This window comes from Myotis davidii, unplaced genomic scaffold (assembly GCF_000327345.1).
Source record: "Myotis davidii unplaced genomic scaffold, ASM32734v1 scaffold97, whole genome shotgun sequence".
NCBI classification, from domain to species: domain Eukaryota; kingdom Metazoa; phylum Chordata; class Mammalia; order Chiroptera; family Vespertilionidae; genus Myotis; species Myotis davidii.
Window position 1 is genome coordinate 4148161 of NW_006289392.1, and position 14028 is coordinate 4162188.

The following is a 14028-nucleotide window of genomic DNA, read 5'->3' on the forward strand; positions in this document are numbered from 1 at the left end:
CCATGTCCCAGTGAGCCACAGCAGCCCAGCCTGGGTTCTCCCATTGCTTCTTCTATGCCCTTTCTTGTTTCACTGTCCTAAGTGTGTTTTTGCTGCAGTCAATACATTCTTGCTTGCTTTTATAAATAAATAAATAAATAAATAAATAAATAAATAAATAAAAAAAATCACCTGATTTCCACCAGAACTTGTGGTGGAACAAGTGTATACTACATTTATTTTAGTTTCTCTGAAGGAAGATGTTTTTGAAAAATACTTAATGATACAGAAAAATACATGAGGCTGAAAGAGTAAGATAAATATCTTTTTATTGTTTTATTGCTTAAAGTATTACAAAGGGTGTTATATATGTCTCCTTTTTTTTCTCCTCTTGACCCTCCCCTAGCCTCCCATGCCCCTCAGTGTCTTGTGTCCATTTGTTATGCTCGTATGCATGCATACAAGTCCTTTGGTTGATCTCTTACCCGCCCCCCCACCTCCCTACCCTCCCCAGCCTTCCCGCTGTAGTTTGACAGTCTGTTCGATGTTGCTCTGCCTCTGTGTCTATTTTTGCTCATCAGTTTATAATGGTCTTAATTATCCATAAATGAGTGAGATCATGTGGTATTTTTCTTTCTCTGACTGGCTTATTTCACTTAGCATAATGCTCTCCAGTTCCATCCATGCTGTCACAAATGGCAAAAATTCCTTCTTTTTTATAGCAGCATAGTATTCTGTCATGTAGATGTACCACAGTTTTCTAATCCATTCATCTGCTGATGGCCACTTAGGCTATAAGATAAATATTGCATTCTTTGTTGAGAAACATACAATGGATTTGTACATTATGTATCTACTAGAGGCCTGGTGCACGAAATTTGTGCACTAGGTTGGGGAGGGGGGTCCCTCAGCCAAGCCTGTGCCCCTCGCAGTCCGGGAGCCCTTAGGAGATGTCTGACTGACAGGCAGCCGGCCTAAGCCAGCAGTCAGACATCCTTAGCACTGCCATGGAGGCGGGAGCCTCTCCTGCCACCACCACTGTGTTTGCCAGCCATGAGCCCAGCTCAGGGCTTCTGGCTGAGTGACACTCCCCCTGTGGGAGCTCACTGACCACCAGGGGCAGCTCCTGCGTCGAGCGTCTGCCCCCTGGTGGTCAGTGCACATCATAGCTACCAGTTGTTCTGCCGTTCGGTTGATTTGCATATTAGCCTTTTATTATATAGGGTAATATAAAACCCTAAGCGACTGGTCTACCGTTCTACTGTTTGACCGGTCACTATGACATGCACTGACCACCAGGGGCAGACGCTCAATGCAGGAGCTGCCCCCTGGTGGTCAGGGCACTCCCACAGTGGGAGCACCGCTGAGCTGATGGGCACCAGATGCTGGGGCTCATGGCTAGCGAGCGCAGCTGCAGCAATGTGAGCCTCTCCTGCCTCCTTGGAAGCGGTACTGAGCTGCCACGGCGTGGTGCCCGGCCCGCGTTAGGACTCCTCCCCAGCCACCTGCCACTTCGTGCACTACTACATTCCTCAGGGGATGTCAGACTGTCGATTTCAGCCCGAACACCACAGGTTCCTGGCCGAAACCAACAGTCCGGCATCCCCCAAGGAGTCCTGTATTGCGAGAGGGCGCAGGCCATGCTGAGGAACCCCACCAGTGCACGAATCCATGCACTGGGCCTCTAGTCTATATAAAACCCTAAGCAACCAGTCGATGTGTACTGACTATTTGGGGGCAGATGCTTAATGCAGGAGCTGCCCCCTGGTGGTCTGTGCATTCCCACAGCAGGAGCGCCGCTCAGCTGACCTACAGGCGCCAGACACTGGGCTCACTGCTGGCGAGTGCAGCTGTGGCAGTGCAAGCTTCTCCCGGCTCCACAGCAGTGCTACCAAGCAGGGCTGGGATGAGCGGGAGCAGTGTAGTGCCCGGCCCTGGGCTCAGGCTCCTCCCAGCCACCTGCCGCTTTGCGCACTACTACATCCCTTGGGGGATGTCAGACTGCTGGTTATGAGAGGGTTATGAGAGGGCTCAGGCCAGGCTGAGGGACCCCACCAGTACATGGATCCATGCACTGAGCCTCTAGTACTTATATAAATATCTATTTGAAAAGGCTGGAAAGAAGTATAACAATCGTTCCTCATTAGTAGTGTAATTGTGAGAAATTGAGTTAAGAATACTTAAAAAAAGTATTTTTTGATACATCCCATGTTTTGGGCACTATATTAAATTCTTTATGTGTGTTTTCTCAGGGAACTTTCCCATGAATCCCGTGATATAGGTACTACTCATTTTTCAGATGAAACTGACGCCTAAGAAAGATTAACTTATCTAGGTTTATACAACCAATAAATAGAAGAGTTAAAACCTTTGTTATATTCTTTATTGTTGTTGTTAATCATCACCTGAGGATATTTCTCCATTGATTTTTAGAAAGAGTGAAAGGGAGGGAGAGAGACAGAGAGAGAAATAGCAATGTGAGAGAGACATGTCAATTGGTTGCCTCCCACACAAGCCCCCAACAGGCCTGGGGATCAAGACTTGCATCAAGGTACATGCCCTTGACCGGAATTGAACCCGGGACTCTTCAGTCCAAGAACTGATGCTCTATCCACTGAGCCAAACAGGCTAGGGCTTTATATTCTTTATGTTTTGTATTTCTAAACTTTTTATAATTTGTATTATTTACCTGATCAAAAATAAAATTAATTTTTAAATTATGATGCAAACATTGGGGCCTACAATAAGTCAGGCTTCTGGTAGGATTTATTCATTTGAACTGTTGATTCCCTGAACTAGCTATTAAAATAATAGAAACATGGGACTTGAAAGAAATTCAATGAAGCATTTAAAAAGTTACAATAGCCCTGGCTGGTGTGGCTCAGTTGATTGGAGCGTCATCCCATGCTCCAGAAGGTCAAGGGTTCAATTCCTAGTCATAGCACATACCTAGGTTGTGGGTTCCATCTCTAGTCGGATGTATCTCTAGTCGGGACGTATGTATCTCTCTCACATCGGTGTTTCTATTCCTCTCTCTCTCTCTCTCTCTCTCTCCTTCTCTCCCTCTCTCCCCCTCCTTCCCTCCCTCCCCCCTTCCCCTTCTTCCCTCTCTAAAATCAATAAAAAAATAAGTAAAAATAAAAGGTTACAATAGACTCAGTGCACTGTTTCTCTTCTACCGAGGATTTCTTTTTACTATCTAGGGAACTGATTTTTTTCTAGCATAGGTTGCAGGTAGTAGTACTCTTTAGTGAAATGAAATCTGGTATATGTTACAGGTTAGTTAACATATAAGGCTGGGCATTTTTATGATTTTTTAAAGTTGTTTGCTAGCAGTTGTTGTTGTGGTTGCTAGTAGTCCCTTTTGTCTTGTTGGATCCAACGAAGTAGATGTGGCCAAATGCCCAAAGGAAAAGCTGTGTGTGTGAATATGTGGAATGTCTCCATGGGCATGGTAGAAGGATTTTTCTAATATAAGTGTCTATCTGTCGTTGACAAATGTATTTAATGAAGTTAGAGATATTCAGTGAGCATCTATAATCTTCAAGGATAACATTGATCAAAGAAGGCAACTAATGTTTACCTATAATTATCTTTGTCAAAGAGTGACTGGTAGGCTAAAGAAATCATGGATTGACCCCACAACGTATTTTACATATTCTTATGCTAAGGGAATTTTGACTTCTCATATATCTTTTAACTTGAGGAATTTGTGTTATAGCAGGAAAACACATCTACTGTAAACCTTTGTCTAAATAACTATTAGAGAATTTTTCCTCTGACAGGAAGTTAGTTTGAGGAGCACAACACATGGGGATTAAGGAAGAAAATGCCCACCTAATCATTTCTGTTACATTAAATAGACCTTGTTAGTAGAGGGGCAGACGCCTGTTAGTGAATCAGTGAATATGTGTATGACACATACACACGCACAAACACACCAATACTTTATCTGTGAAGCAGAGCACAGGATGCGTGGAGCATTGGGTCAAGCGAAAGAAGAGACTGCAACAATTTAAGTAAATACATAGGCTACTAAGAACACAGAAGAGGAATGAATAAAACTGTTTCTCTCACTGAAGAAAACTGGGAACATTTTAAAGATGTAGCTCTTTTCAACCTTTTCACCTTTTTAAAATAATTTAAACTTTTCTATATTATTCTGTCGACTGATTTGGATAATCCTGTTCATTTCAGCCATAAAGCTGATTGCAATCAAGTGTAATATAAGGAATTTCTTTTGCTGGCTCTGTCCCTTCATTGTCCCCCATCCTGGGAAATCCTTCAGTACTAGACAGACAGGCAGCTGTCCTCCTAACCCAGTGTGGATATTACACTCCAGGGGTGGGAGTGTCAGGGAGGAGACGGATGGGAGTGTGAAGTCCTGAAATCTAAAGAGAAGGTTTCTTCCTGTTGAAGAATGTTCACTGCAGCTGAGAGATTAGTAACGTCAGTAACCCAGTAACTGTGCTTAGAGGTGACTTAGAGATTAGTGTTAAATGGATCCCTGTTTTTCGTCCTGCGTTCTCCAGATAAGTTGGGAATAAGACGGATGCCATAATGATTTTGAGCCCTCCTTGATCATAGAAGGACATTTTACCTGCAGTGGGTTTTAGTTCCAAGGACACTCTTTTTCCTGGCGTGGGTAACCTTATTTTAGCAAGTGGAGATGTGAACATTTTAACGTTCAGATTTTACTTGCCTTTGTGCAATTACAGACTACTTGAAACATTATTTGTCTATATCTATAGTTACTACTTAGAGTAAGACTTCCTGTAACATACTTGGCAGACTAATTTTGGGTTTTACTTTGCCTTGCTGTCTTTCTCCCCTTAGTCTTGTTCTTCATTTCTTATCTTCCAGAGAGGTGTGGGAAATGGAACTGGATAGACTGAAGAATCAGGATGGTGAAATAAATCAGAACATTATGGAAGAGACAGAACGGGCCTGGAAGGCAGAGGTGAGAAGAGTTGCTATATTGAAGGCTTTGATTTTGGGCTTCCCGATGATAAATCCTTTTGATATAGCATTAACCAGTAAGCCATGTAAGTATTACACCATATAGTCACTAAGTATTTTGTTAACTAAGCTCTGTATATTTAAAATTAATCAAGTATGTGTGTGTGGTCTTCCTAGATCTTATCACTAGAGAGTCGGAAAGAATTGCTGGTGTTGAAGCTAGAAGAAGCCGAAAAAGAGGCAGAGCTGCACCTTACTTACCTCAAGTAGGTATCGTCCCATTCTAGAATGTTAGTGCTCCTGCAGTGTTGTGGATTTTGTTTTGATTTCTTAAGGGTTTGAAACCCTACGCCAGCTAGTCTGGCACTTGCTGTATCATCACAGGAATTTCAAGGTCATTCCTGTCTGTGCAGTAGTAATTGTTCCGTGATTTCTCTTCCTGTATTCTAACTTCTGCATTCTCTAACTCTTCCTCTCTGCAGTCTTTTCGTTTTGTGTTTTCTATTGTATTATTCCCAGTTGTATAAACAGTATCTTTTATGCTATGGAAGCATATCAAATATCCTTGGCGATTTGTTTCTTATGTAGTCATTTCTCTTCTTGCCATGGAATCTGCAGGACCCTGTGGCCTTCTCAGGCAGATAAGACCCCTGTCTCAGTGGTTGGTTCTCTTTCTCCAATACTTGGCTTAAAAGATGCTGGAGATAAAGTGAGGCACACGACCTAGATCCCTGGCCTTCTCTTCCATCTGGTTCGACCTCTTCTTTCCGGTCCATTGGCCATTCCTTTTAGGCTATCTCAGAGCGTTGAGAGTTAGGTTTTCTTTAATTCTGTAAATTTCTGTTGGTTTCTTGAAAGGTCAACTCCCCCAACACTAGACACAGTTCGTTCCAAACAGGAGTGGGAGACAAGACTGAATGGAGTTCGGATGATGAAAAAGAATGTTCGGGTAAGTGTAGTAATGGGGAGCACTGAGTCTGAGTTAGGCTGTGCTTAAGCTGGTGAGGGGCAGGGACCTTCTGCTTTGCCACAAGAGCTTATCTGCCGCTCCCTCTGTTCTCTTCAGACTGGATGGTGGGTGCTGTCTTTCTAGGGAGGCTCGCTCAGCTCGTCAGTGAAGGCTCATCCCTTCCTTTCCTCCTTTCTAGGACCAGTTTAATAGTCACATCCAGCTAGTGCGGAATGGGGCCAAGCTGAGCAGCCTTCCTCAGATCCCTACTCCCACTCTGCCTCCGCCCCCGTCCGAGGTAAGAATGCAGGTTTTGGGTGGTCAGGCTTTCTGTGACAAAACCAGAGGCCTTCACTTGTTTTTGTAAAGAAGATACCGGTTATTGCTGGTTTTCTTTGGTGTAAGAGTTGCTCATTGATTTCTCCCTTTTTCTTGCATCCTCCACCTCTTCCCCTCTGCAGACAGACTTCATGCTTCAGGTGTTTCAGCCCAATCCCTCTTTGGTTCCTCGGATGCCCTTCTCCATTGGGCAGGTCACAATGCCCATGGTTATGCCCAGTGCAGATCCCCGTTCCTTGTCTTTCCCCATCCTGAACCCTGCCCTTTCCCAGCCCAACCAGCCTTCCCCACCCATTCCTGGCTCCCATGGGAGAAATAGCCCTGGCTTGGGTTCCCTTGTTGGCTCCCATGGTCCACACATGCCCCCTGCCGCCTCCATCCCGCCTCCCCCAGGCCTGGGCGGTGTTAAGGCTTCTACTGAAACTCCCCGGCCCCAACCAGTAGACAAACTAGAGAAGATCCTGGAAAAACTGCTGGCTCGGTTCCCACAATGCAATAAGTAAGTGTCTTTAAGGACTAATAAAAAATTGTCAGAGGGGCATAGGAGAGGTTTATGGATGTTCCCTACGAGTATAACAAAATATCTCCCCCCTTTTTAGGGCCCAGATGACCAACATTCTTCAGCAAATCAAGACGGCACGTACCACCATGGCAGGCCTGACCATGGAGGAACTGATCCAGTTGGTAGCTGCACGACTGGCAGAACATGAGCGAGTGGCAGCAAGTGCTCAGGTAAGACAAGGTACTGGGGGGAAGAGCGCAGACCTGCTGAGATGTTGAGGAAGAGGCAGTTTTGAGAAAAACTTGGGGAGGGAAGCACTTGCTGCAGCCAGGAGTGCCCAGTCTGTTTTCTTCCTTTGCTGGGCTGGGAGCTAAGTGATTTCTTTAGTTACATGCTCTGTGACTCAGACTCTTTCCTTACTCTCACAATGTTTCTCCCACAGCCACTCGGTCGGATCCGGGCCTTGTTCCCTGCTCCATTGGCCCAAATCAATACCCCAATGTTCTTGCCTTCTGCACAAGTTTCATATCCTGGAAGGTCTTCACATGTAAGACTCATTTTCTTTGAAAACTAGGATGTAAAGGTGGGGAGTGATGTCAGTGGGAGGGCTGGTTTACAGATGGAGGGTAGGAGGAAATCATTTCTCATCAGCCGGGCTGTTGGCAGCCACAACTGGGAAAATGTACGTACTTTTGGCAAGAACCTGTATTTGAACTTTTACTTCTTCTGGTGTAAAATCTTTTTGTTGAATGGAAACACTAGGTGGAGTCATGGGCATGAAAGGGAAGGAGACCCAGAGGTTTCTTATTGTCTTACCCTTTGCCCGTCCTCCTCTGTTCTGCAGGCTCCAGCCACCTGTAAGCTGTGTCTCATGTGCCAGAAGCTGGTCCAGCCCAGCGAGCTGCATCCAATGGCATGTACCCACGTGTTACATAAAGAGGTGGGTGCCACATTCCTTCCCCATTTCCAACTCTTTATTTACTGACAACTGAGAATTTCTCTTGCACATTTTAGTGTTGATGCTCAGCATTAATATCTAAACATATTGCCCTGGCCAATGTTCCAGGTGGTGAGAGCCTCAGCCCGTGGCTTCAACCCCCACTCCCTCCGGGGTCTGGGCATGTAGACATATCCTCAGGTGTGGATTAACAAAACAAAACCTAAACATAAGGTTTTTAGTAACTTGTGGCTTAAGCATCAGCAGAATTTAGGATACTGCAGCTGGGATCTTCCAGCTTCCTTTTACTCTGTTCCCTTAGGAGACTTGATAAGCAGTTTGTACCAGAGCTCTGAAAGGTCACTTTCTTGAGAAACTGACAATAAGATATACACATCTAACTGTTGTTTCAAATACAGCATTGTCAGAAGACCGCTTAGATGAGAGAAATGGAATAGAGAGCCTGGGTATGAAATTAGTAACTCCATTAACAGAATTGAAGTCTATTAGAGATTATCTTTCCACACTGACGATCATTCCCATCACTTACTGTTACCAAGCAGAGTTAATAGCAGCAGGGATGATTCCTTTTTTACTATATTTCGTTCATTGTGTTTTAACAGTAGGTAGGAACTGAATTTACATCTAAGTTCTTGGTAAGGGAAAACCCTGAATAAGATTTTAGGTGATGTGTATTAGCAGATGGAAGTTCATCTAAGCCTGAATGGATCATTAGAAGGAACAGCCTAGATATTCAACAAAAAGCAGCTGCACACTGTTATTAGCAGGTTGTTAATGTTCCCTATGAAAGGACAGGTCCACCTCTGAAGATTCTTTTGGAGGTGACTTAGTAAGTAGTCCTTAGACCCATTGAACCGTAATAGCACTCCTTCCCTCCCTCCCTCCATCTTTCCAGATAAACCTGAGGTGTGTCTTTCTTTATTTCCAGTGCATCAAATTCTGGGCCCAGACCAACACAAATGACACTTGTCCCTTTTGCCCAACTCTTAAATGATGGACCTGATTGGGGAGGAAGAAGAGAAGCTGATGTGAACAGGAAGCGCGGGTTCAAGATTTCTAAAACTCTATATTTATACAGTGACGTATACTCATGCCATGTACATTTTTATTATATAGGAAATGTGTGTATAGAAAGTCTGTATTCACATGTTCGTAATGAAAGTATGTATATTATGCAAAAATGGTCTGTCCCCCTCAGTTTGCAATTCCTTTAGGGGGATGCAGATTGTAGCTAAGATGATATTTAGTTTGGCCTTGAAATTATGAAATTCCTGCCTAAGGCTGTTTTCAAATACAGTATAAAAACCATTAGGAAGCTGCTGTGGCTCTAAGGCTATCCTGCTTTGATTTGGCTCAACCACTAGTCCATTTCCTAAGGTTTATGTGTGCAGATTTGAACCTTGGTGCTCACCCTCTGTCCGGCCGGCTGCCTTGACTACGGAAAGCCTTTGGAAGCCTTGGTGTCCTAGCAACTCTCCAAACGGATGAAATGAGACTGATTGAGGAAAAAAATGTAACCCTAAGAGTTTGACTTTTCACTGAGTATTTTACTGTGTTAATGCTTATGTTTTGTACATAGGCTTTGTTTACAGAATATTCTGTTTTACAACAGCAAAATTCACAGTCCAGGAGTAACAGCATAACCAGGTCCCAGTTCCCCACGCCCTCACTTCTGTTCACCCCACTTCCTCAGTAGTTGTCTCTTCAGAAACTAGCACCATCTGAAGGTCTGCTCCGGAAGCCACCACCGACGCGGCCAGCCTTACAGAGGCCTCCCTCTTCCCTTCCCTCTGGTCTTCTTGTCTGGCTAACCCTCCCCCTGAAGGTTAAGGCAGTCGTTCACAGCCAAGTTGTTTGGTGACTTGGATGCGCTCCAGGCAGGCACAGTTGAGGAGAGATGTCTGTGCAAAATTATTTTCAGAATGATCTTGAGATGCTGGGCTTTCATTTTTGGAGCAAGAGAGCTATGGGGGACATGTGTTTCTGCCCCGGGGAAGATGGAGACCCCAGTGCTGGGAAGGGAGGTGGGTTTGGGGTTGAGAAGTCATGTGTTCTCTGAGTAGCCACCCAGAACCAGATCAGTGTTCCCCTCTGCCTCTGAGCTTTTCTGGCTTGTACCCCGAAACGCTGGGGCTCTGTTAGAGCTTTCGCATCCTCTTACCTTTACTCTTACCAGAAGTGACTTCAGCACTCTTCTCTGTGGAATTAAACAACTAAAAACGAAGTGTTAATTTTTTAAAGAATAGCTCCAGGGGAAGGAGATTAATATATCACCAACAGCTGAATTTTTTTATTTCTGGGACGTGGAAATGCTCACACTAGCAGTCCACTAGGGTAGCAAAGACTTTTCCTTGCATATCCATCTAAATTCTCTCCTCTCCGTTTCTGCTACTCTTTTCCTTCTTTGTTTCATCCTTGCCTGTCAGCTCATGGACATACTCTTTGTCTTCTCCTACTGCCCCGGTTTGTTAACTGGCATTAGTGTGAGGGAGCAGCTAGATCTCCCAAGAGCTCCTTGGCATCTTGTCGGGTCACTGGGATGGCCTACATGCGCCCCTCTGCAGAGGTCAGATAACCTACTTGCCTTGGTTGATGGGACTTGCATGACTCCAGTGCGGTAGCTGTCGGGGAAGGGAAGACGCCAATGGAAGACTAGCTCCTTTGTTCTTTCCCTTGGCGGGGGAAGGTGGGAGAGTCATTTTCATCTTGTTATCTTAATATCTTATTTCCCTTCAATTTTGCAGCAGCCCATGGCCACCTGCAGTGCTTTTCAGGAAGTATAAAGAATATTCTGTTCCTTTTCCACAAATCTTTGAAGCCAAAGGAGGGAGTAAGGGGCTTAACTGCTTCCTGGTAGAAACCTGGAAAGCCATCTGTAGCTGGAGGACAGTGTGGGGAGAGGCGTGCATGGACCTGGGGCCGCATCGCTGCTCTCTTCTTAGTCAATGTCAGTCAGAAAGCAGCCCTGAGTCTGGGCCAGCCTTGTTCTCCCTCTGTCCCTTCATCCCTCTGTCCCTTGGCCTGCAGTGCTAAAGCCATGCACACCAACAGGAAAGGGCCTAGTGCAGTGAGGAGAGATGGGACAGTCATTTTTCTGGAATAGATTTAAAAATAGAGATATAGAATACTTATTTTTGCAAGCAAGAAGCTGTTGTCAAAACAAATTTTTTTTTACACTTAGAGTTTGTAGTTCCAGGATAGAAAGGAAGTTACTCTTAAAAGAGAGCCCAAGTTTTCTCTGGAAGGAAAGGAGGATAGTGGGGCTTACTAATGAAGGGGCTAACTTCTGTGCTCTGGAAGACTTGGGGAAAGCCAGTTTTCCCAACATGGGTAGAAATTTTAAAGCAGAATGCGGCATTTTTATTTCACGGTAACAATTCTGGAAGTTTATTTACACAGTAAGTTCCGAGCTGGAAGCGGACAGTCTCCAGTCTTCCTGTCAGTCTGTGTGGTTCTGGGGTGTTCCTGTCAGCCAAGCAGCACCAGGTGCAGGGGAGTGAAGAGAGTCCAGATAGAAACTACGACTCGGTGTTCTTGATTTATTGTGTATGGCTTGTGGCAGCTGGCTGAAGCCAGGATTCCAGGGGCCCTCCTTGTAGTTCCCTCTCCCTCAGGTAATTCACACTCAGCAGGCCCCTTCCCTGGAAGCAGGGTGCAGACCACAGAGGAATGAGGCCCAGGGGGTATACCGGGGAAATTTGCTTTCCACTAACACTGGTATCATAGTTGACTGTGTTAGAACGGATAGGAAATGAACTTCGTCCCCAGTACTTAGCGCAAGAACTAGCCTGGATACCCAAGTACTATTAGGAGTGGGGCGTAGAGAGCAGGACAGGAGAAAAGGAAATTGAGGGGCTCTTGTGGAAAAGGAAGGAAGTCGAGGCCCCATCCTCTCCAGGCAGCCTGGACACTGAAGGTAACGGTGCTATAGTCAACGAGCCCTATGTTCTGACATTCTGGCTCCAATACTTGTGCCACTGGGGATGCCTTAGCCAAATACGTGGCGGCTGAGACCTAGGGTGAGAAGGCAATGAAACGGCTCTGTGTTATGTAAAGATCTTACAGCTGAACAGGAAGAACTCCAGGCGGGTAAAGGGCATCACCCCTGTGCCCGTGAAATGAATCTTTAGGATTCCGCTTTCGAGGATTATTAGATAGTAGAGCGCTCCTGTCTGTTCTTAGCACCTCAGCTGCAGAGCTCCGAGGTCTCGGTAGGGGAGGGAGTGGATAGGTGCCCAGGAAGACGAGGCCCAGCCCCGCTCAGTTGCTTTGTTCCCATTGCTTTCCCAGAGGACGCCTGGGGTTTGGGAGGGTTTGGACGTTACACGGCTACCGAGCGTTTGTAGAGCAAAGCGTCCAAGTGGAATCAATAAGGTAGAAATTCATTTGTTAGATGGAACTTCTTAGTGGACACTTTTAATTTAAAAGCTAAAAAGAGCTATTTGGCAAATAAGCCCTTCTTCCCACCTCCCTTTTGATAGGCTGCAAACACAGCAAAGAAAACTCTGGGAAGCAACACCTGTTTACGAGAGGGTTCTGTCTTGGAGGTGGAGCCTAAAACAGGAGCTGGTGGTGTCCTTTCTACCTCTCCTGCTTCCATCCCAGTGTCCCCTGTCTTCACACTCCCTCTCTTCCTCTTCCAACCATTTGAACAAACATTCAGTCAGGTTATTTTTTTGTTTAATTCAAGAGGCAGTCTTTGCACCAATGTTAAGCTCATTGATACAGTTCTATCTCTAAAGCAAAAGCTAACTGTGCATTTGCTCCTACTGCCTTGGGCCAGCAGGGAAGCAAGGCTGGGCCCTGTGGACACCCCGGGGTGACCGGTGGAATGCCCCCACTCTGGAAGAGGAAAGGGGAATGCTTTGGGTTGGAGGTTGGAAGGGATGGTGGGCAAAGATCAGGCTGAAGTTCCAAGCAGCAGAATTTCCCAACTCAAGTTTGAGGTGACATATTCCTGCCACCAGAGCGTGTCTCTTCCCTGTCCTGTTTCCTGCAGGTGCAGTCCCTGCAACCCACCTTGCCAGCTCCTCCTCCTCTGTCAAGCAGAGGCATTTGGTGGGTGGGTAAGGGTCCTGAGGTGCTCTGGCCACAGGTGCCATCTCTTTCTTTGTGACCAAGTCGAACCAATCACCCAGATGGTCCAGGGGATGCTCTGTCTTCTGCTCATGGGCCTCCTCACTTCAGCAGGGAGATGTCATCAGCAAAGTCATCGTGCTGGTGGCGCAGGCAGCGGAGGCAGCGCCACTGGCACACCATGAGGCAGAGTGGCAGCATGAAGAGGGCGCAGATGGCGGCCATGACGTAGGCTATGGTCATGAGGGTCGACTCATCTGTCTGTGGGATGTTGTAGCCACAGTCCATCATGTCCAGGGTGACAAACGGGCCTTCCACCGCCGCCGTCCTGAACTCGTCGTGCACTGGAGAAAGGGCAGATGTGAGCAGGCAGTTCAGTTTCACACCGCAGTTTGGATTATGCAAGAAAAGGACCTCCCGACCGGGCCTTGAAATTGGCCCCGAGGAGCTGTAGAAAGCAGTGCCAGGTGGTGGCACATCTCCTCCAGGCCACAGAGAACAGTGACCTTTTGTTTGTTAATCCTCACTCAATATTTTTTTCCATTATTTTTTTTTAAGAGAGGAGAAGGGGGAGGGAGAGAGAAACATCGATGTGAGACACGTCAATTAGCTGCCTCCCACACATGCCCTGGCTGGGGCTGGGAATCGAACCCATGACCCTTTGGTGTATGGGCCAGTGCTCTAACCACTGAGAAGCCTGGGCAGGGCACCCGCTACCATTCTGAAATGGCATTTAAGCTCCCCTCCGGCAGGTGGCAGGGACACTGTAGCCTGTTGCTCTTGAGCTCCTCCATCCTCCAGGTGCCTGACAGCTCTTGCTGCTCCTGGCGTCTAGCAGAAGCTCCCAAGCAGGCAGGGTCACCACGCCAGGCAGTGGGAAGCTTAGGCGCTGCCTCTGGCTTTGGCACAACCTGTTGACTCTGGCTCGAGGCAACTGTTCCTCCCTCCCAGACTGGCGGGGCCCAGATCTGCTGCCTGCTGGGCAGGGGAGACATGGATAGACCCGCACCCTGGCGCTCACCATGGCAAGCGCTGACAGCAAAGCCGATCCGCTTTCTCGCCCTATCAAAGACCACGTAGAAGCCCTCCATGACGACAGCTCCCAGGACGGTGCCCGTGGACGACTGGGAGACGGCGAACTTGTAGCAGTCGTCTTGGGATGTGGCCACATCCTCCACTGGCCGCAGGTATTGCTAAGGATAAGGAGTCAAAGCGTTAGTGTCTTCCTCGCTCCACCTGCACCCCACCTCTGCCTTCTAGTGGCTG

The 14028-nt window shown here is 46.6% G+C and overlaps 2 protein-coding genes across 3 annotated transcripts in view; one reads left to right on the top strand and one right to left on the bottom strand.

Annotated features, from left to right (window-relative positions):
- The window catches only part of RNF214 (ring finger protein 214), a 62698-nt gene extending 53500 nt beyond the window's left edge, over nt 1-9198 (top strand). The window contains exons 6-14 of one of the 2 annotated variants that reach the window (XM_006761554.2): nt 4843-4939; nt 5116-5204; nt 5797-5887; nt 6087-6185; nt 6349-6725; nt 6826-6958; nt 7171-7275; nt 7573-7668; nt 8615-9006. In XM_006761554.2, the coding sequence (XP_006761617.1) occupies nt 4843-4939; nt 5116-5204; nt 5797-5887; nt 6087-6185; nt 6349-6725; nt 6826-6958; nt 7171-7275; nt 7573-7668; nt 8615-8680 (1153 nt within the window). In that variant the 3' untranslated portion in view covers nt 8681-9006. Of the gene's footprint in view, nt 1-4842; nt 4940-5115; nt 5205-5796; nt 5888-6086; nt 6186-6348; nt 6726-6825; nt 6959-7170; nt 7276-7572; nt 7669-8614 lie in introns of both variants that reach the window. The other variant, XM_006761555.2, reaches the window with a different exon arrangement.
- A 1825-nt stretch (nt 9199-11023) lies between these two features.
- The window catches only part of BACE1 (beta-site APP-cleaving enzyme 1), a 46440-nt gene continuing 43435 nt past the window's right edge, over nt 11024-14028 (bottom strand). Inside the window, exons 8-9 of the mRNA XM_006761560.2 lie at nt 13784-13955; nt 11024-13106 (exon numbers count right to left, since the gene is read on the bottom strand). Of these exons, the coding sequence (XP_006761623.1) occupies nt 12865-13106; nt 13784-13955 (414 nt within the window). The 3' untranslated portion in view covers nt 11024-12864. The remainder of the gene's footprint in view (nt 13107-13783; nt 13956-14028) is intronic.